This window comes from Oryzias melastigma, linkage group LG19 (assembly GCF_002922805.2).
Source record: "Oryzias melastigma strain HK-1 linkage group LG19, ASM292280v2, whole genome shotgun sequence".
Classification (NCBI taxonomy): Eukaryota; Metazoa; Chordata; class Actinopteri; order Beloniformes; family Adrianichthyidae; genus Oryzias; species Oryzias melastigma.
In genome coordinates, this window is record NC_050530.1 from 8,478,395 (window position 1) to 8,499,848 (window position 21,454).

At 38.2% G+C, this 21,454-nt stretch overlaps 3 protein-coding genes across 5 annotated transcripts in view; 2 read left to right on the forward strand and 1 right to left on the reverse strand.

Moving 5' to 3' along the window:
- The first annotated feature begins 329 nt into the window (after positions 1–329).
- LOC112153969 (tectonic-3) lies at positions 330–5,934 on the forward strand. Of its 2 annotated transcripts, none has more exons than XM_024284468.2 (14): positions 330–802; positions 1,876–1,990; positions 2,065–2,162; positions 2,241–2,356; positions 2,430–2,538; positions 3,400–3,512; positions 3,605–3,646; positions 3,801–3,875; positions 3,959–4,078; positions 4,143–4,241; positions 4,313–4,416; positions 4,501–4,648; positions 5,384–5,518; positions 5,601–5,934. In XM_024284468.2, the coding sequence occupies exons 1-14, from the start codon at positions 499–501 to the stop codon at positions 5,841–5,843; spliced, it is 1,821 nt and encodes a 606-aa protein (XP_024140236.1). In that variant the 5' UTR covers positions 330–498; the 3' UTR covers positions 5,844–5,934. The 2 variants fall into 2 exon arrangements, with proteins under 2 accessions (XP_024140236.1, XP_024140237.1); XM_024284469.2 differs by having other exon boundaries at positions 2,244–2,356.
- On the reverse strand, positions 5,772–15,653 carry mto1 (mitochondrial tRNA translation optimization 1). The gene is made up of 13 exons (XM_024284467.1): positions 15,516–15,653; positions 14,192–14,376; positions 13,921–14,120; positions 13,741–13,858; positions 12,380–12,678; positions 12,184–12,296; positions 10,933–11,123; positions 10,724–10,854; positions 9,090–9,294; positions 8,114–8,282; positions 7,926–8,035; positions 7,636–7,793; positions 5,772–6,149 (listed from the first exon to the last, which is right to left on the reverse strand). The coding sequence occupies exons 2-13, from the start codon at positions 14,361–14,363 to the stop codon at positions 6,027–6,029; spliced, it is 1,989 nt and encodes a 662-aa protein (XP_024140235.1). The 5' UTR covers positions 14,364–14,376; positions 15,516–15,653; the 3' UTR covers positions 5,772–6,026.
- A 5-nt stretch (positions 15,654–15,658) lies between these two features.
- atxn2l (ataxin 2-like) overlaps positions 15,659–21,454 on the forward strand; it is a 13,042-nt gene continuing 7,246 nt past the window's right edge. Inside the window, exons 1-9 of one of the 2 annotated variants that reach the window (XM_024284465.1) lie at positions 15,659–15,797; positions 16,154–16,292; positions 17,522–17,561; positions 17,883–17,939; positions 18,223–18,294; positions 18,405–18,567; positions 18,806–18,927; positions 19,014–19,105; positions 19,864–20,112. In XM_024284465.1, coding sequence (XP_024140233.1) covers positions 16,168–16,292; positions 17,522–17,561; positions 17,883–17,939; positions 18,223–18,294; positions 18,405–18,567; positions 18,806–18,927; positions 19,014–19,105; positions 19,864–20,112 — 920 coding nt within the window. In that variant the 5' untranslated portion in view covers positions 15,659–15,797; positions 16,154–16,167. Of the gene's footprint in view, positions 15,875–16,153; positions 16,293–17,521; positions 17,562–17,882; positions 17,940–18,222; positions 18,295–18,404; positions 18,568–18,805; positions 18,928–19,013; positions 19,106–19,863; positions 20,113–21,454 lie in introns of both variants that reach the window. The other variant, XM_036216967.1, reaches the window with a different exon arrangement.

The following is a 21,454-nucleotide window of genomic DNA, read 5'->3' on the forward strand; positions in this document are numbered from 1 at the left end:
TTAAAAACTAAATCAAATCTTTGGTATTACACCAAAAATAATATTTTTTTTTATTCTACTTTAACTAAAACAGAGAATTTAGAAGAACACCAGATAAAATGATGCACATGTAACAAAAAAAAAACTAAATGGTTAATTGCTTGAATATTTTAACATAAAAAATGCAAATATTTTATTGAGATTAAAATTATAAAACCTCTTCGCAAGGATATACATCATTTATAATTTTAAAATGTTCCTCTTTACATTTTTGGATAGATTTTCGCCCCTCTTAGGTGCTTTACGGCAGCGAGGTCCTGAAACCGGAAGTCTCCGTGAGAACTTCCTTAGCAACAAGAAAAAAAGGATGCTTGGCTTTTAGCATGTAGCTAAGTAGCTAACTGAAAGTTTTCCAGCTTTTCGGGGATTTAAGCAGTCGATATTTGTGAATTAATCAATAATAATCATATAATGTTTTATTTTAAATCTAGATAAGCGCACCATGCCTTCGGTGGCGAAATGAACCTCCGTTTTTTCCCTATATTTGTGGTTTTATGTGCTCGTTTACTTCACGCAGCCACGGAGCTTGGGCTGACTTCAGCTGTGAGTAACACTCCGGCAAATGTGGAGCCTCTCAACACAGGAACTCCAGCTCCGGCTGGAACCACGGAGTCCGTTACTGCGGGGCTGACGGAGGGAGTGTCCCGGTATCCCACTCCAGACTCCACGGTGACGTCCACGATCTCCGTGTCTGAGTCTGCATCAGTGTTCACCGAGGCTCCAACTGCAACCACCGTCCAGACCACAACTCCGCCTTCACAGGGTAACCACTTCCCAACATAGTTCCCCTGAACCACGTGTGGTTTTTTTTATCCCTCCATAATGGCTCTTTGGCTTTTAGGCAAAATCCCAACAATTTCTACCTTTAATGTCACTGTTGTAATGTTATTTTTTTCTAGTTGGTCATAATACAATTTTCAACATGTCAGATAACTGAGCAAAATGTAATGTTTGACAACAAAATCAACAAAATCTGCTGCTGCATGAAAGTCTTTTATTTTGAAAGGAACTTGCTGCTGTCATAAATAATAAAATATGAACACAAAAAACTATTGTAATTCAAATATAAAAAATGATTAAAAAATACCTTTTCATAAATGAACTGCTAAATGGCCACAAAACATTGGTAAAGGTATTTTTTCAAAATAATTTCCAAATTTTGTAGCTCTCGTTGGTTTTATTTAATAAGAAACTGGACCAAATGGCTGTTTTAGCAATAAAGATTGCAATGGCAGATAAATTAAAAGTTCTTTAGATAGTTTGAGGCTGATAATCAATACTAAAATGCCTAAACTATTCTTTTTCCTTCAATAAGTTCGCCATTTGATTAGATATCAATTAATTTAGCTAATTTCCATTCATAAATCAATTTTAAAAATCAGTTTTCACACATTTTTACCAAGTAAAGTTAGAGTTTTGATTGATAGAATTAGGATTTATCATTCTAAAACAAACAAATACTAAGTAATTATTATCTCAATACAATACAATGCAATACATTACTTTAATTAAATAATAATAAATCTACAGATTGCTGTTTTATTTTGAAAGTGAGGAATTCAGGAAAGACAGAAGTTTTTTCTTAATTATTTTAATCACAATACATTAAAATACATTCACCCCCCCTGCCCCCCAACAAAGATTAAGAGCAAAAAGAAATTAGAGAAATAAAATAGAAATATAATATCCTTAAACTATTAAAAATGTCAATTTTTTATCATTTTTAACAGTATTTTGAAGTAAATTAGAAGATGTAAAAATATTGAAGTCTTATAAAGACATAAATGAAACAGGACACATTTCACATTGATTTGATTCTTGTTTTTATTTTATCAGGCTGTCTTTGTGATCTGACGACGGATTTCTGTGACATTGGTTGCTGCTGTGACACCACAGATTGTGGCGTTGCCAACTTGAGCTCCGTCTTCCGTGGATGCCCACAAGCAGTCATGTAGGTCTTTATTTTCTCACATTCTTAAATGGTTCATCTGGAAGATGTAATCATTAGTTTGTTTTATTTCACAGCCCAGGAGTCTGTATTGAGAAATGGCTCATGTTCAAAGCCAATGTGGATTCTCGTCTCGTCACCGTGACCGACTCCTTGTTCTGTGTCCAAAATGACAGTTAGTGAACCAAAAATAAAGCAAAATAAACGTATATCTATTAAAAAATGCAATGAATAAGGGTTGTTTTCGTCCCAGCAGATGTTCCTCCCAAGTCTCTCCCAGCAGTAACTGAACGTCCAGTTTTAGGAGACTCCTTCCACTTCTCAGCTCCAGGACAAACGTTCATCAAGCATGAAAGAGATTTTTACCGGGTAATCGCATCATAAAAGTTTTGTACTCACTTCAGCTCAAATACACACTGATTAATGGAGGATAATTTTGCAGGTTGATGATGTAATCCAGACGTATTTCCTGAACTCTTCTGTACGAAGCGTCCTCCGTCAGCCTTCTGCGGGGACGGCGGTGGCTCTCTGCATCAACCGCAACCCTGCAAGTGAGTTCACTAAGTAAAATTATTAAAAGGTTAAAATATTGGGGTATTTTTAACATACTTTCCTTTTTTTACAGCTACAATTTGACTGTTTTACATGAATTGGAGCCATCAAAATATTTCCATAAATTAGTTTTAAGGTCTTATTGACAATCCTTGAAGGGTAACCAAATCCTAAATGAACTTTTTTTTGGTCTTTTGACCTCTATAAATGGGGCTTTAAAAGTGCTGTCCGTTGGCCATTGACAATTTTTTTACAAATTAAAATAAATGTGTTTAATTCTTGAAAATATAGTCAAAAACTGTCTGTGTGCTGCCCTCTACAGGTTAAATTAAGGTATCACCGTTGAATTTTTTGATTGGTCAAACCATTTAAACCTCACACCATTTCTGAAGTCCCATGTCATGATCTGCAGCTCCAGTAATGATAACAGTCCTGCTCTCCAGCCCGACCCCTCTGACTGGATTTTCAAATTTTGGCTGTGGGTGGAGTCAGCCACCAATTTCCCTGTTTGGTTATCCTTTAAGTTCAATGCTGATTATAGTTTTACAATTAATTTTTAAATTAAAGCTTTTCTTCCATCACATACATCATTTGATCTAACTAAAAAATATCATATTTCAAGTCAGTATTTTGTAAACGGCTTATTAGACTTTTATTGTGAAAGGAAAACAGGAAACAGTTACCTTAAGCCCTCTAAAATCTCCTTAAAAAAGAACATCAGGCATTTAAAAATGCACTAAAAATTGTAAAAATATTAGCAGATACAAATTATAATAATTTCTATTATATATGGTTTTTAACCATATATTGTATATATTGTATTGTAACCTCTTGTATTACTTTGTCATCTCTTCCTGCAGAGTTTTTGAGGTCTGCCTCCTCTTCTTGCTCCCGTTTGGTGACTCCGGACTCGTGCTCCACAGATCCGAATCTCAGCTCCCGCTCGTACTTCTCAGACCTAAATCTGATCAAGGTCATCATTCCCAATGAACTACAAGCCTTTATGCTACTAGTTTTCGTTTTTTCCCCAGTGGAGATGCCAACTTTTAGTTATTTCTGTTGCAGATTCCTGTAGCGGAGAGTGTGGTCCCGATGCCAGAGATTCTGGTAAGAATTCACTTCTTCTCTGTTACACATCATGTTTTGTTAAGTCTTTATAATTGTTAGTACATAGGATAAGAACTAAAGTTAAAAATCATTTCATATTCTAATTATAACAAGCCTATTTGATAATATGTGTGGTTTTATTGCATTGTTTCAGATCCCTGTAGTTCCACAGGCTGACTGGCCTGCACCGACCAAACAGAACAATTCCTGTACAAATGTGGTGAGAAAGGTGAGTCGAAACGCACTTTTTATGAATCTATAAAGCTTCACCCTGCTTCTTTTATTCTAATTTTTTTTATGGCTCTCCTGCAGGTGACGTTTGTCATCGGCTACACAGGAAGCGGTGAAATCGAGTATGCATCAGTGAGCGTGGACGTGGTGGATGTGGGTCTGGATCAGCTCTTCCTGCAGACCCACTCTGTTCATTTCCAGGTACGCTGTCCATTACAGCTGCAGATTCTGAACTGAAATGAACCGAGTGGTGAATGACTTGCAGCTGGCCACACCGAGCCCGACCTCCGGGAGGACGAAACCAGCTGTGGGACTTAAAGTTGGATCTACTGTCAACGGTCGCTTTAATGGAGTCGTCCAGTCTGTATCCTCACTTAAAGAAAGAAAAATAGAGGAAAAAAGTTGGGTTATTTTGATTCCTTGACGGCGTGTCAGGTTACGTCTCTTGGGCTTTCAACAGACGGGGAGTGTTCCTCCGACCTCAGCGGAAGAATGCCCGTCCTGTTCACTCACAACACCATCAGTGGATGCAAATTCATGTGAGCAAACTTTAGTTTCTCCTAAAAATCAATCCCATTAAATCAAGTTTTTTAATGTTTTTTTTTCCGCTTCTCTCCATCTAGTTCCCCCGCAAATAATTGCTCCCAGCTGCGATCACAAATGTACCAGATCCTTCAAGGATCCGCTGCCCCTGATGTGATTGCTATGAACTCCGGCTCCCAGCCGGACTGGACGAGGGTGGTTGTGCAGGAGTGTCCCGCCAGCTCAGAGGTAACCTTCAGATTACCTAAAATTAGGTTATTTTGCTACCATTTCTGCATATTCCCTGGTGACTTTACACCAAAGCAATAATCACAATCATTTTATTTCCATTATAATATTCAATTGCAATAAAATTAGAAGAGCTAAAGACCGGTAGGTTCAAGGAAATCAGGGTGTAAATCCAAATAACAGTCCAACTGCAGATGAGGGGAGAGTGTGGCTTGTTTTTTAAGGGATTTAATAAACACTTTCTGGTGGTCTGCTGAAGGGCATTTGGTTGAACAGGGGGTGGACCGGATGAGGCCTGTCAGGCCAGACATCTGTCAGGGAGAGGAGCCAATAATTCTGCTGAACTCGATTGGCCCAATGCTTGAGCCGTAAGTCCTCAGCAGCTCCTGGTTGATGTTGGTCGTCCTTAGCGCCCTCAGGAGGTGCAGGCGCTGCTTCTTTAGGATGATCTTGATGTTTGTAGGCCCATGAGGTCAGCTGGGATGCCCAGAAGGGAGAAGCTGTAGACTAGCATTAGCCATCCTATGGGAAATCCCATAATATGTTAGCATCAAGCTAGCTGACTTTAGTCATATGTGTCAGATTGATCTCTATTTTTATGGATCGATTGTTGATTTATTAAGCTTAGCTCAATTAATCAATTCTATTTGCTGTTGACTTGTAGAGGATGTCACCTCTGGACCTCCTCTTTGGTCTTTGTTGCATTTAGGATTCTTTTTGGACTCCTTGTTACAGGAATCCTGTGAATTGGGATGTATCCTCCCCAACTCTCTGTCTATCCAAGTGCTGTGGGCTCGCCAGGGTCTCCTGGACCTCCCCCAGAACTACATCCTGGGAGCTAAATACATGTTCCAGTGTCAAACTGTTAAGGTACATTCAAACTTTCACTTTAAAAGGTTTTTTTTTTTTTTTTGGAGGCAGTCTTTCACCTGTGATTCTCTGTTTTCTCTAGTGTCCCGTGTCATCTCTCACCCTGACGACCAAAGTCACGTTCACTGAAACCACAGTCTACCCAGAAGCCCCGAGAGGGTTGCCTCAGCCTCACTGGAAGTTTCCGTTTGACTTTTTCGGCAGAGGCTCAGCTGAGCTGGATGGACACTTTGTTAGTGGAGGAAGCAGCAGCTGGAAAGAAGTCAAGAGTTTAATTCTATTGACAGTCATGCTGCTAACAGGACTCGGATTTTACAGCAGGTAGCAGCAGAGGATGACACGTTTAATGAAGATTATCTACTGAAAATGTTTCATAAAATGTACAACAATTAAATACATATATTTTTTAAAACTACTATTTATTGTTTTGATCATTTTACAGTAAAGTACACAAAGTCTCTGAGGGGGAATCAGCTCTCTTGCATAAAGATCTTCTTCTCTTTGGTTTTCATTTAGATCTGGTCATTTTCTGTTGACCATTTACTCCTTTTTTCTTTGCAAAATGAACGTAGTTGTAGAGATTGACGACAGCAGCAGGAGTGATCCCCTCCAGACGAGTAGCAGCGCCCAGCTGGAGAACAGAAACAAAAGAGAATCATTTGTGATTCCAAATTTCACATTGTGTTTTTAAATAATAAAAGACAAGGATAATGCTTTTATTTTTTAAAGACCCATTCCAAGGAAATGTGTGTTTTTTCTAATGATATATTACGAAAATTAAACTTCAAATTAGTATTTTTGAGTATGTTTGGGCTGGGTTGATAAAATCGATTAATCAATCTAAGCTTAATCGATTAATAATCGATCCATAAAAGTAGAGAGTGATTTAACACATAATGCTAAAGTCTGCTATATGCTAACATATAATGGGATTTAGCAAAGGACGGCTAATGCTAACGCTCGGTCGACCTAAACATCCATTGCTGACTAAATTAGGATCTATATAAACTCACAGGCATGAATTTTACAAACTTTCTTAAGAAAAAAATGTTTTGAAATAACTATTTGTGGTTTAAGACACATACTTTCTTCTTCTTCTGGAATAAAGTGCTATGGTGCGATCGCCACCTAGTGGTCAAACTGAAACGCCCTCCAGGAGAGGCAGAACAATTTCAATCACTGTATGGTATAAACAATTTCATTATTATTCCACTAATACCTTTTACAGTTTGTGAACTGTATCAGAATAATAGGAATATCTTTAAAACATATATAAAGATTACTAATGTAGTTACAAACAAATGTGTCTAAATGTGTACACTGTGTGAACTAAAAAACTGAATTGAGTGGATCGGAAAAAATCGCAGTTTGAAATCAAATCGATCCAGACTCTGGTGAACCAAATCGAATTGATTCTGGAGATTGTTGGCGATACCAAGCCCTAATTCTTTTGTTGAAATTAGTTTGAAAAATATCATATTTGTTACGTAGAAAATATCCTAATTTGAGGTCTCAGCAGCGGTAAAGGGGGGCGGGGCTGCTTCATGGTCCGCAACTCAGAGGCTATGTCCTAAAAAATCATACCTTTGGCTAAAAACTGCATATTTGTTATTAAAAGTCAACTGGAAACGCTTTTAGAATAGATCAAAAGATGATCGGAGTGCAGACTGACACATGGTTCCTACAAGTTTCAAGTTAAATTTAAGACTTTTTAAGGCCATGAATGTCAAAAATTAAGACTAGTTTCTTGGTCCATTTCCCATTTAATTAAATATTTCCCATTTTTTATATTTATTCCCATTTCATGATCAAAACTGAAGCTTCTCATCTTGTTTGTGGTTTGTGCCGTGATGCTTTAAAGCTCCTTTTTTTAACTTCCAAACGATGGTGAACATTTAGCGTATTATACATAAACGCTGGTTTTCACAATGTTTTTTTTTTTTCCATCGTTTGATCAAAATAATTTTGGATAGTAAATTGAATTTTTGACAGGAAATGAGAAACAGAAGTTTCAATCAGAACAATTTTTAAGGCATAGATAGCAAAATTCAAGACTTTTTTTAAGGTATTATTTACAAATGCGTAAAATTCAATGCGTTTAAGGGAACCCTGCTTACAGTGGTTGGTCGAACTCTGTCCAGGATCTCTCTGGCCTCATTAGACAAAGACACCGGCAGAGAGAAATAGTCGATGTCCGGCGGCAGAAACATGTTCTCCTCCCTCTGGATTCTCTCAATCTCTTTCTTGTTGATGTCACAGTGAGGTTTGTACACAGCTGTGTGGCAGAAACAAAATAGTTTGGGAGAAAAAAAACATTAATTTCACTTAAAAAGATAAAAATGTAAAGAAATTAATTTAAAAAATGTATGTTTTTAATCATGCAGCTATTATTCCTAAAAACTAGTACCTTCTATCTTGAGTCTTTGTGAGAATTCCAAGTACGGCGAAAGACGCTCCGGGAAGACAGATGCCAACATTTCAAAAGATAATTCCTTATACTGCAGCAGCTCCATCCCACTGAAGAGGAGAGAAAAGGTTCTCTTTGAAAATAGAAGTGACGTGTTTTTATGGTCTGTTATTCTACAGGTTACTCACGTCAGGACCGTGCTCTTGGTCTCGCTCACACGGATGTCGGGGAGCTTCTCCCTGCAGCTGTTGGTGGACAGAGTGAGAGCCTGCAGGGCCGTCATGGCCTCCTGCAGGCTGTTCTGCACTCGCGTGGCTTCTTGGTAGCGTGAAGACGACACACATCCCAGTTCATAACCTGACAAAGAGACGAGTTGAAGGACTAAAACATAGGAGCAGCGGATGGAGACATAATGAACCAATGTTAAAATGACTGACTCTCTGTTTACTTTTGTTGTATTTTACTCTTAGTTTAAATTTAGTTTCAACTCCCCAAGGAGGATCCTCCACACAGTGACCAACATTTTCTCTTTAAACGGTGGAACATCCTGGCACTTTGAGCGTCACGGTGACGTCTTCTGTGATCATGACTGTGTTAGTCACTGATGTGGAAAGATCCCAAAAATAATCAAGCCAAGTTTTCACTTCAGTTTATATTTCCAGTCTTAATCATTTGTCCTTTTATGTCGTTGTGTTTGGTTGGTTTGTTTTTAATTGCGTTAATCCTGTAAAGCACTTTGTGTTATTGTTGTATGAAAAGTGCTTTATAATTTGGAACAAAAAAAGAAAATTATTTGTGAACTTTTATTTTGAAAGTATAAATCAAAGACACAAATATATTTCATTTGTTGCTGTTTTTTTTCTAATATTTTTTAAAAGGGGAAAGTTTAATAAATGCATTAACATTTTAACTTGACCTTGATACAATCTTAAAAATATTTAAAAAAAATGTTTTTCAGAAATTTACTGCAGGTAACTTATTTTTTTATATTAAAAGTACATGACACTGATTGGCTAGGCTGAAGGATTTATTTTTACACCATAAGGCAAAACTTCTAGAAATAAAATGTAAATGAACATAATTTTTCTTAAACTTTCTTAAGGATGCAAAACAAGTTTGATATAAATCCAGAGGTTATTGTAATATTAAAACAAAGAACAGTACCTTTTGGCGTAAGGCGAAGGTCGGCGTTGTCCGGTCTCAGGGTGGTTCGAAACTCCGCCCTGCTGGTGAACATGCGGTACGGCTCTGTGACCCCTCTGCTGACCAGATCGTCTATGAGAACGCCGATGTAGCTCTCTGTTCGGGACAGCGACACCGGAGGCATGGAATGCGCCTGGCGGGCGGCGTTCACCCCAGCCCACAAGCCCTGCATGAAGAGAGTTCCATTCAGGATTGATTTTCTTCTTACTTAAAGACCCACTCCGATCATGTTTTTTTTAAAATCTATTTTAAAAGCGTTCCTAGTGGTCTTTTAATAATCCATTTCCAAGACAAATTTGATTAAACTTTTCTACAATTTGACCGAAACACTTTTACAAGTTTGACCATAGACTGTATACTTGTTGGACATATGAACCCCTCCCCTTACGTGTTCCGAGGAGGAGTTCTTCTTTGTCCAGTAAATATACACTGTCTCTGAGTCCGACCACAGACATGACCTGGAAGTGATTCTGCTGAGCTGAATTAAGTTAGGAGAAGACCGCGTAAACGGGTAGCGGTTTACACCAAAGGGCCCAATTATTGCCAGGAAAAGCGCTGTAAAATACGGCAAATTAGCCATGAAAAATGTGCATCGAAAGCAGCGTTCTAGTGCTGTCAAAACTGCCCGTCCAAAGGGTGACGCAATTTACTTTAATTGCAGAAGGGATTTGCTGAAAATCCAAAAGCTATTTGCAAAATTTTAAGTTTGCTAAAAAACAAATTGTATTAAAGAACTATGAAAGAGCGCAAGTTGAAACATTTGTAGTAAAATTTCTTTAAAAATCTGTAATACATGCCAATTTTGCAAAACTATTTAGTGTGTTGCTTAAATTTGAGCTTAACTCCAAATTAGCCCAAAAAAACTTCAGTAGATGCCAAATTAGCCAAAAGCTAGTATGTTGCTTAAATACTAGCTAAACTCCAAAATAGCCAAAAATTTCTCAGTAAACTAAATTAGTCAAAAATGTTAGCCTGTTGCTAAAATAGAAGCTAAACTCTAAATTATTTATCTACTTATTTATTGCTAAGCTCTAAATTAGCCCACAAAAACTTCAGTAGATAACAAATTAGTCAAAGATGTTAGCATGTTGCTCAAATATTAGCTAAACTCCAAATTTGCATAAAAACTTTGGGGCAAAATTAGCAAATATATATATATATATATTGTTGTTTAAATACTAGCTGAACTCCAAAATAGCCTAAAATTCCTCAGTAAACTAAAAAAGTCAAAACATTAGCATTTTGCTAGAATAGAAGCTAAACTCTAAATTATCCTCTAAAAACCAGAGTAGATCACAATTAGCTAAAACGTTAGCATGTTGCTAAAATATTAGCTAAACTCCAAATTTTTTGAAAATATTATAAAAGATGAAAAAAAGCCAATTCTTTCCAGAAACATTTCCGTTTGATGACAAGATGGAGAACATTTGAATATGGGTCTAAGATGCTTTTTTACATCACAGTCTGCACTACAGCTCTGTTGAGATCAGAAATAATTAATTCAATATCCCCACTTCAACGTTTTAAATCGATACATGTATCACCAAACTAAATTTAGCAATATGTAGCGGAATCGATTTTCTCCTAGTGATTACCTGGGCGGCAGCCTCCTCGTACCCCGTCGTTCCATTTATCTGACCGGCTAAAAAGAGCCCTTGAGTGCTTTTCACTTGCAGTGCAGAACTCAGCTGAGTCGGACAGACAAAGTCGTACTGCACACCGTAACCTGAAAACACCCAAAGAATAAATGAGTTTCCTTTCCCGCGAGCTGCAGGAGGAGGAGAGGCTTATTCCGTGTGTTTACCAGGAGCGTGAATCTCCGCTCTACGCAAGGCGGGGATTTCTCTGATGAGGCGGAGCTGCACCTCTGGGGGCATAGTCATGGACAGACCTTGTGGGTATAGAAGGTCGGAGGTCAAGCCTTCAGGCTCCAGCCACACTAGATGACGCCGGCCCGGAAAGCGCAGAACCCTCGATTCAATGGAAGGGCAGTACCTGTGACGAAGAAGCCAAAAAAGCTCTCAAAACATCAGAAATAATATGCTGCACATGCACTAAACCCCTCATCTGGTCCGGCTAGCATGTCTAGCTAAGGTGCCGGAGAAGAGAAGATGGCATCTTCCCATTGACTGCAGTCAAATGAGCCGGCGTTCACATTTCAGTGGTCAAATCAGCCGTCACTGGATTCTTTGTGAGAGTTTCATACAATATTTATGGCTGTGAATGCTGGGAAATTTCCATGAGACTCCACAGAGCTTCTTGATGTTACCACGGAAATGTGAACGGCGGCTCATTTGACTGCAGTTGTAAAGGATTGTAAATCAATGAAAGAGCATTTTGATGTTAGCTTTCATTATTTTATCAAGAACTCTGATAAACCAATGATTGAATGTATTGATCACAGCAACGTCAATAAACATTGGAGAATTAGATAAAAGAGTCTTTGAACTGAAAGGAGAAAGAATCAGGATTTTGGAGGAAGTTCAGTCCATGAAGATCTTCACTTCCTCGTCTGAGCTGATATCCAGATCAAAACGATACGGCTGGACATTACTGATATTACTTGACATTTTTATGTAGCAGCGGTGAAGATTTACACTAGCGAGACATAATGAGACAGTGGGGATCAGGGGCGGAGCTACTCAGCCACGCCCCCTCAGAGGAGATTTTGGAAGCAGAGGATTCAGATCAACATGAAAAATTGCTTTTTAAGACATTTAGGTTGTGGGATTTTGGTTAAAATCTTCATAATCATAAATAAAACACTACTGGGAATGTTTATATATATATATATATATATATATATATATATATATATATATATATATATATATATATATATATATAAATAGTCATGGGGGACTTTAAAATAAACTAAAATCTCCTTATTTGCCGTTTTTTTGTGATTGAGTTTGGTAGAAAAAGTTGAAGACATTACAGTCAGATTATTTTTTTAATACATAACAGCTACTTTTTCAGGTAAATTCACCGGAAAGTGATAACAAGAACTCACTCTGACCTGTGCTGAAAAGCAGCTAAAACCTTGTTTGTGTACCTGGGACCTTTGGTGTCTTGCTGTATGTGGCAGTTGAGATGAAGACTCTCTTGCACCACCCTCTCCACACCAGGAGTGGTGTAGGTCAGGTGACAAGGCAGCTGCTCCTCAGGCTACACAGCAGTTAGATGAAACTTAGCAATGCTTTGTACACACACACAACAACATAGAGAGGGTTCTTCTTGTTCGACTTTACCTTACAGCGAGTGTGCGTGTTCATAAAACTGAACGGGGTCGGATGTCTGTCAGGGAGGTGAACGTTGGCCAGCGAAAAGTCCACAGACTCTTTCACGATCCGAGGTGGGGTGCCGGTTCTGAGCCTGCCCACTCTGAGCCCCAGCGTCTCCTTTAAGGTTCGGGACAGTCCAGCACTCGATGGAGCGTCTCCGATCCGACCACCGGGGGACGTGGTTTGGCCCACGAAAAGGGATCCCGACAAGAAGGTACCCGTGGTGAGAACCACTGAGCTGGCGCTGATTGGGTGGAGGACATTTTCTAATTTTGACGGTAAAAATAGAGAATTAAAATAATGTTATTAACGCAGTCTTAGATGCTTTAGAGCAGGAGTGTCAAACCCAATCGCTCAAGGGGGCAGAATCCAAAACACACCTTAGGTAGCAGGCCGAACAGGATCAACATTTATTGAACACTCTAAAACTTACGTTTTTAAACTTTGAAATCGTAACTTTTAAACGTAATTTTGAACTAGATATAAAGAATTACCTGCGACAATGCTACTGTGAAAACTGTAAGCTGAATTTGGCTGCTCAAGATGCTAGTGATGATAGCTGAAGATGCTGAAATTTATAGCTGAAGACGCTGAAGCTGATAGCTAGCTACAATATTAGCTAAATGCAAAATTAGCATAAGTAAAAAAAGTAGGTTTGTCAAAGCAGCTAGCATGTAGCTGAAAAAATAGCTAATCTTCAAAATAGTCACAAAAAATCTGAAAGAAGCTTAAATTAGCCAAAACAGCTAGCGTGTAGTTGAAATATTAGCAAAAGTCCAAAATGGACAAAAAAAGAAAAAAAAACTAAATTAGCCAAAACAGCTAGCACGAAGATAAAATATTAGCAAAAACAGCCAAAAAAATCTTGAAAAAAATAAGCCTAAATTAGCCAAAACAGCTAGTATTTAGCAGAAATATTAGCTAAACTCCAAAAAGGACAAGAAAATGTAAAAAGCCTTGGGTAGCCAAAACAGCTACTGTATAGCTGAAATGTTAGCTAAACTCCAAAATAGCCTAGAAAAATCTTAGTAAATGCCAAAATAGTCCAAAAAGCTAGCAGAATGCCAATTTTTGAAACTTTTTAACATAATAATGAAAAATGGCAGGAATATTATTCCAGAAAAAATAAACTTAAACGTAAATAACTTTCAATATTTTACTCTCCATAAAAATGTATTTTGTCAAAATTATAAAAGTTAGAAATGAGATAGATAACATAAAAATCGAGCCATTAATAACAATAAAATAAAATGATCTGGAGGGCCGGATAGAATTATCCGGAGGGCCAGGCCTTGACTTTAACAAGTGCTTTAGAGTGTGCAGCATACCCAAACATATCCCAGTTACTCTGTGGCTGCCAGGCTCATCTGGATTTGGCTCTGTCACTAGTAAATCCTCCACAGAACCCTCCAGAACCGTCAACCTTTTGATGGACAGCAATTCACCCTGCATAAAAACAAATCAGTTATAGCATTTAAAATCAATCACTTACAGTTATCAATCCATACCTGAATGAATTCCCTGTAGCGCTGGCGGTCCAGCTGGGCCCTCGGCCCCCACACTGCGGGCCCTTTTCTCCGATTCAAGATGGAGAAATGAATCCCGGCCCAATCTCCAGCTCGTCCACACAACCCATCCAGAGCGTCCACCTCCCTGACGAGGTGACCCTTCCCCACTCCTCCCAGCGAGGGGTTACAGGACAGCGCACCTGGTTGTCAAAGAAGGAACAAGACTTTGGTGCTCAGAACTTAGGAGAAAAAGTTATTAATAAAGGCCTACCGATTGTTTGTATCTTCTGCGTGACCAAGAGCGTCTCAGCGCCCATTCTCGCCGCAGCAGCCGCCGCCTCGGTTCCAGCATGACCTCCACCTACCACGATGACATCATACCGCTGTCTGGAGAGGTGACCGATGCACCTGGAAACCAGTGTCTGCACAGGATGGAGCTTCATGTGCGATCCACACCTGTCAAAATGAGACTAGAAGTTAAACAGAATACTTTTTCTGCCTTTACGTCTTCTAAGCCAGGGGTGTGCAACCTGCGGCTCCGGAGCCACATGTGGCTCTTTTATCTCTCCTTGGCCAAAAATAAAATAAGTCAGGAGACTGCTGACCCAGCCATGTCGACGGTCTGAGTCAAGGGCTGCCTAAAACTACCAAAAGAAAACAAATAAACAAAGCCTGCAAAATAAGACTACCAAGGTCCAAACTAAAATAACAAAACCCAGCAGTGAAAGACTGCTGATGACAAAAAAAATCACATTTTCAGAGATGCTAGCTTTTTTATATTTATTTTTGCTTTAGTTTGTGCCAAAAAATACACATAATTTATATTTGTTATAAAAAACAAAAACAGAAGATCGTAAATGCAAATCCAAATTTCTTAAAGGCTAAAGGAAGACTATGCTGATCCTTCTGGGTTTTGGTCAGAAGAAAACAAACCCAAATGGCTCTTTTACTGTTAAAGGTGGCCAACCCCTGTTCTCTACCAACAACTGTTGATGATATACTTAATAATATACTTTAATAAAAACGTTCTCCTCAATATAACAGCTGATTAAGCCACAATTCTTTGTGGATCTGCTTTCAACATACTATTTCTGGTCACATTTTATCCTTTTACACGCTGTACATACAATAAAAGATAGCCACAAATAAAAAGGAGCACTTACGGTTTCTTGATTAATTAAAGAAATGTGTTTATATTAACTATCTGGGCTAAAATTAAGCATAAACCAAAAAAAATATCCCTTTTTAAAAGATTACAAAACTGCCAATGATCTTCCCGGGCGCCGCCATGATGTTTAAAGCTCAAAGCCGTAATACTCCTACAACAGGCGCAGTCGAATTCTGGGCATCTTTGTACAATCAGTCTTTAAAAAGTTATTTATTATGTATACATTAAATTAAATCAAGCTGCAGATTTACTACTGTTGTTAAAGTGTGAGAAATAAAAAAATATATATATAACTGATGTTACACATTTGACAAACTACGTGTTTTGTGTAGATGCTGCCACGTGTGCAGGTCAAACCTCGTTTCGTGACCGAAATGTTGTGATTTTTGATTAATTTCTCAATGAATGCAGAAATCACTCCGTGTACCCGCTCGCAGTAGTAGGTCAAAAGTGCTCAAGCACGTCTCTGCCCCCTCCCCCTTTCAGCCGGTTTCCAGTCAGCCGAGCGCGGATTGAGTCAAGTGAGCCTACCGAAAGGTGGTGTTGACCGACCGCAGCAGGTTTTCAATAAGAAACCTGATCACTGAAACCTCGCAAGGAAACTGACAATAACGCCAAGTGCTAACTTTTCAACCGGAGAGTCGGCGGTGTCGGAGTTAAGGTTACAAGACGGAGGGAAGAAAGTAAATCCCGAAGGAAGGCACCCGAAGTGAGCTTGAGGATCAAAGCTAATGCTAATTTAGCTAGCTATCGCTAAATATTTACACGGAACCGAGTGTGCTTTAGGTATTAGTTTCGACTTTACTTTTGTTGTTTAAAAGTAAATATTTTGGGGGGGTTAAAGGCAAGTTATATCCTGTATTTAATTTAAGGACATTTTTGCCTTAACATTGTAGGCCACAGCCGATATTGGTTAGCAGTAGTAGCCGGTTTTGTAAGGTTGGACCGGCTTTCTGCTTATTACGATAGGTGATATTGGCAGGGAAATTTGGGTTTTGTTAGTATTTTTACGTTTGAAGGCACCCTTTTTTATTGGGTTTGGCTAATAAAGTGGTACTGTCTAAGCCTTGTGCGTCGCAATGCTAAAACAACAGCAGCAGCCTGGCGCAGGCGGGAGAAAAACGTCTAACGGAACGTCGGGCCCCGGCGGTATGTCTTCGCCAGTCAGCGGGATGAACAGCGGCAGCAGGACACCCGCTGGAAGGTAAGCGGGCTCGGTGTCCCCCATTAGGACAGGCCGAGGATTCTCTGGTGTTTAGAAAAGGCCTACCGGTTAAAACGCAGCGTTCCAGTGGGCGTGGCTCCGAAAACAGAGCCGCTGTCTTAACCAATTAGATTAATTGTTTCGTGATTGACAACAGGGATTGACAAACAAGAAGGCTTTATTCTGACTTAGCTAAACCGGAAGGCGGGGCTAAGTTTGTGAAAGCACTAAACAGCAAATCGCGGTTAGGTTGTGTCGGATTTTCAGAAAGGGTCATTTATCGACAAATATCTTGACTTTGAATATTTATCTTTAACAAAACATTAAAAGTAGACCTCAGTTAAAGCCTAACAGCAGTTATAACCAACGCACGCGCAGATGGGTGTTCCTTTTGAAGACGATTTCTTGTGTCTTTGTCACTGTGGCTTTGTTTTGTAATATTGTACCTGGCAGTTCCACGTTGGCATTCCGTAATACAGAATTTTGCTTTCAAATTGATTTTAAATTGACAGATTTAAAAGTGATCAGTCTTTCTTTTATTAAATAAACATTAAAATGATTTTTTTCTTTCCAAAGGTTTATATACGGCCCAAAAACTGTAAACAAAGATACATAACAAATAGGGATGTAATGATTGATTGATAAATCACTGTATATTCATAAGATCCAACCAGATTGATCTGTCTGAAGTGAGTTAATAATTAACCTACACCATTATAATACTGGAAAATACCATTTGGATTGAGGCAACAACACACATGCGATGGCAGCAAAAATAATGATCACTACTGCTCAATTTGTGGAAACAATTTGAATTTTGCAGACATGTAATAAAATGTTTTATTAAAGTATTATTTTGATGCGGAAAAACAATAGTGAGTTGAACTTTATGAAACTAAAATGTGATAATTCATTCTTGTTTACAAATTCAAATTTAATTTACACTTGATTATTTAGCAAGAAATCTGCAAAAGTTTACCTTCACTGTTCAGTATCCAGGTCTTTATCTATTTTGGCTATAGATGGATTGATTGAATCAGTCAAGTTGTTCAAAATTAACCAATATCGACTATGAATTGTATCAGCAACCACTAATCAATTCAAGAGAATATGAGACTATTTGAAACATTTTATGAAGCTACAGGTCACACAATGTCTTGGGTTACACTCCTTGAAGACAAATTTTATTTCAAGAATTAAAACTATGCTTCTCTTTTTTCCTTTTCCAGGAACCGAGCTTCTGCAAAGCCATCATTCCAGGCATCTCCTGTAAGTATCAGAAATACTAGTCAATTAGAAATATTGTGCTGTACATTTGTCCATAGAAAAACACATAATGAACGATGAAGGATACATTTCTGCAAATGGGAGCACAGTGTAAAAATCTTGTGATTAATAAAAGCTAACCTGTGACAATAAGTCATGTTAATAAGTTGGTAAGAGAAAGAGTTCTGTGTTAGTATAAAGAGGGTATTCAGTAAATTCTGCAATTCCACCTCAGGGATTAAAAACCTAAAATGTTCCGTCCTTCTAAATTGGACACTCCCTCTTTAAAAATAGTTGAAATGATGGTTGTGCTTTTCTTTACAGGTCTTTGAAGGAGTCTACAACAATGCCAGAATGCTTCATTTCCTCACAGCTGTAGTGGTGAGTGATTTAAATTACTGCATAATGTGTAATTACGACAACTGCATTAGAGGGAAATGTGTGGAATTTTTTTTTATTGTGGTTTTCTCTTAGGTTTTAGATATTCCAGGTTATTGGAAGTTAATTTAAATCTGGATTTTAAGTTATTTTTGTAATTCTGCTTATTATTATCGTCGAAAACCCAATTATAAACTCTTATTTTGAAAGATCCGCGGGATCAGGAGTCATTGTAACCCCTAATATGAAATCATAAGAATGTAAAAGTCGATGTTTTCACTTGCAGGGATCCACCTGTGACATAAGAGTGAAGAATGGGAATGCTTTTCAAGGCATCTTCAAGACTCTCAGCTCTCGGGTAAGATGCTCATCCTATTTTATTGAAGTTTAAACCTATATTTTTACAATCAACTCATTGGAGGATGTCATGGTTTTGAAGCTCTGCTGTCTTTGAAATGTCTGTTTTAGTGCGAGTTGGCTGTGGATGCCGTTCACAAACGCAGTGCTGATGATGACGGCTCGACCTCAGCTCCACCACGGCGGGAGGACATCACAGAGACGATGATCTTCAGCCCCTCTGATCTAGTTACAATGATCTGCAGGGATGTGGACCTTAACTATGCCACCAGAGGTACGAACACACCCCTGTTAGGAATTAATTATGCTGCTATAATCGTGAAAGTGAGAAGTGACAAAAAATTTGTAGTTTTTTTGTTAATTTCTTGACTAAATTAAGTGGGTTTTTTTAATTAGAAATATGGCTTATCAAATTTTTGTGTTTTGGCAACATAGTTTTGGTTTGCAAAATCAATTTTAGGAACTGCCGATCACTTGTAACGTCATTTTCTTTCTTTTTTTTCCCCTTCCAGACACTTTTACAGACACAGCCATCAGCTCCAGCCGCATCAACGGAGAACACAAAGAGAAAGTTTTACAGAGATGGGAGGGAGGAGACAGCAACGGAGAGAATTACGATCTGGAAAATGATGCTGTAAGTTAACCTTTCTCTTTCATAAATCACACTCTAACTGCAGTTCATATTTTAACTGCTGTCTGCAAACAACTGCGTTTCCGCAGTCTAACGGCTGGGACGCCAACGAGATGTTTCGTTTCAATGAAGTGAAATATGGCGTCACGTCGACGTACGACTCCAGCCTCTCCATGTATACGTAAGTTATCCCTTAATAGAGAAATATGTTTTAATAACCCATAAAAAGTGTTGACAGGATATAAAAGAACATGATTATGATTGACACTTTAATTTGATTATCTAACGTTTTAGTTTGATTCAAAAGAGTTCTCTGCGTAAATTGTATCTTCTGGCTTTTATCTGTTTTGGGAAATTTATAATAGTGCTTTGCTATCTGTCTCTAACATAAATCAATCTACTTCCTTTGTTCCATTTCCTGAATAAATACACAAATGCTGACGAAATCTGATTTTTGAAAGCTTTAAAGCGGAAGTGCCTCGTCTTCCATCATCAAAACAAGATGAAAATTTACCAAAAATATCTTATTGCGTCTCATTTGCTTCATTTGTTTGTCAGTTTGTCAGAAATAGTGTCTGAAACTCAATATAGTCATAAAGAGGAAGTCTTGGGATCATTTGTGCGGAACACGGAATCTGACTCGGTTTTTATTTAGCAGATGTTGTCTGCAGAGACAATCAAATGCCAGAATTCATGGTGGATTTTTCTATTTTTTCTTGAAGCAAATGTAAAACATCTTCAATATTTTTACACATCTTTACTATTAGCCGTTCATACATATAAATAAATTTTATCATAGAGTGCACAAACATGGATGTTATTATTGTGACCTTTAGGCTTTAATTTTGAACACTCTGACGCCAACAACCAGCATATAGTTACTTCTGCTAATTGTATTCTTAAATCTATTGCCTTTTATTAACATATTGTCTCTTTCAGTGTTCCCTTGGAGAGGGGGAACTCCGAGAACTATCGGCAAAGGGAGGCACGAGCCGCCCGGCTGGCCAACGAGATCGAGTCGAGCCCCCAGTACCGTCACCGCGTGGGCCTGGAAAACGATGAAGGCAAAACCGAAGAAGAGAAGTTCAGTTCTGTGATGAGAGACGGCAACGATCGGGAGCGAGGCCGCGAGAGTCCCCGCGACAAAGAGCGGGAAAGAGGCCGAGACAGTCCTGGAGCCGGCAACAGGTGAGATCCACCGACTGTGGGAGGAGTTTCAGGCAGGTAGTTTTAGAGTTTTGAATACAAAGGTTTCTCCATATCCATCCTGTCTGAGCTACTCAACATCTCAAAAATCCACATTTTATTTCTACTACTGTTCCCAGTCTTTTTTATTGTCCACAAAACATTATAATTTCACACAAAATATCAAAACATCTAAAGGAAAATTATTATTTTTTTGGAAAAAAGTATATTTCTCATGAAAAGTACTACAAAGCTATAATTTTTCTCAGTTTTAATTCATAATTTTTAAATGAATATATTGTCAATTTCAAATTATGCTCCGATAAAAATAATTATCCTGACACTTTAGAGAGTAGAGAACGTACTCCACCCCCATCCTCCAAAAAATAATTATGTCTTTGATGAGATTTGCAGCCTCTCTAAGTTTTTGCCAAAGAAAAGTCTGGAAATTTGCTGCCATGGCAACGGAAACGATTTACTCCACAAACGGTTCATTCAGTGACACTCGATTAATTAATATATTAACAATTCTGTTAATTCTGCTAAATGACTTGATGTCATCCAGTCTGTTTGTTTTATATCTACATTTCCCTGTACAAGCTGCTGCTGTGTGTGAAAAGAATGTTTGTATTCTTTCAAATCACAGCTCTCGAACATCTCAGTGAGCGTTAACTTATCCCAGCTTTCTACACGCTGCATTTCTTATCAAATTCTTACGTGTCAAACGTGCAACTTAAAGATCAGATTGAGCTAATCAAACTAGGTCAAACCTTTAACCCTAAGAGAACCTTTCGGGTCAATTTTTTCAATCACCTAAACCCTGCAGGAGCTTACCGGTACTTTACCTTATAGTAAAACGCTGCTTGTATTGACCCTTTTGTTACTGTTATGATTTTTTTTTTTTCATTTTTACATGAATAAAACAAATGCGTCAAGAAAAAATATATATCTTTTCTAAATATAACTGTTTGCTTCTAGAATAAAAGATACCTGATCCACATAAGATCTGCTGCTGCAGCAAATGTAGTAATAGTAGCAGTAGCAATGTTGATAGTGATTAAAAACGAGTTTATTTTACTGTTCTTGGTGCACCTCAGCCATAAATTCATAAACCCAACAAACCAAGCGACCCAGACCAGGTTTTTACAAGGCAAACTTGCCTCAACTTCAGTGTTTTTAGCTATCAAATTTAGCATCTTCAGCTATTAGCACTAGCCTCTTCAGCGGCCAAATTAAGCATTCACACTAGCATAATCACAGGTAATGCTATATATCTAGTTTTTAGTTAGTTTAAAGCTAATGATGGGTAAAATGTGTGCTTTACATCCTGTTTTCCCATGACCTG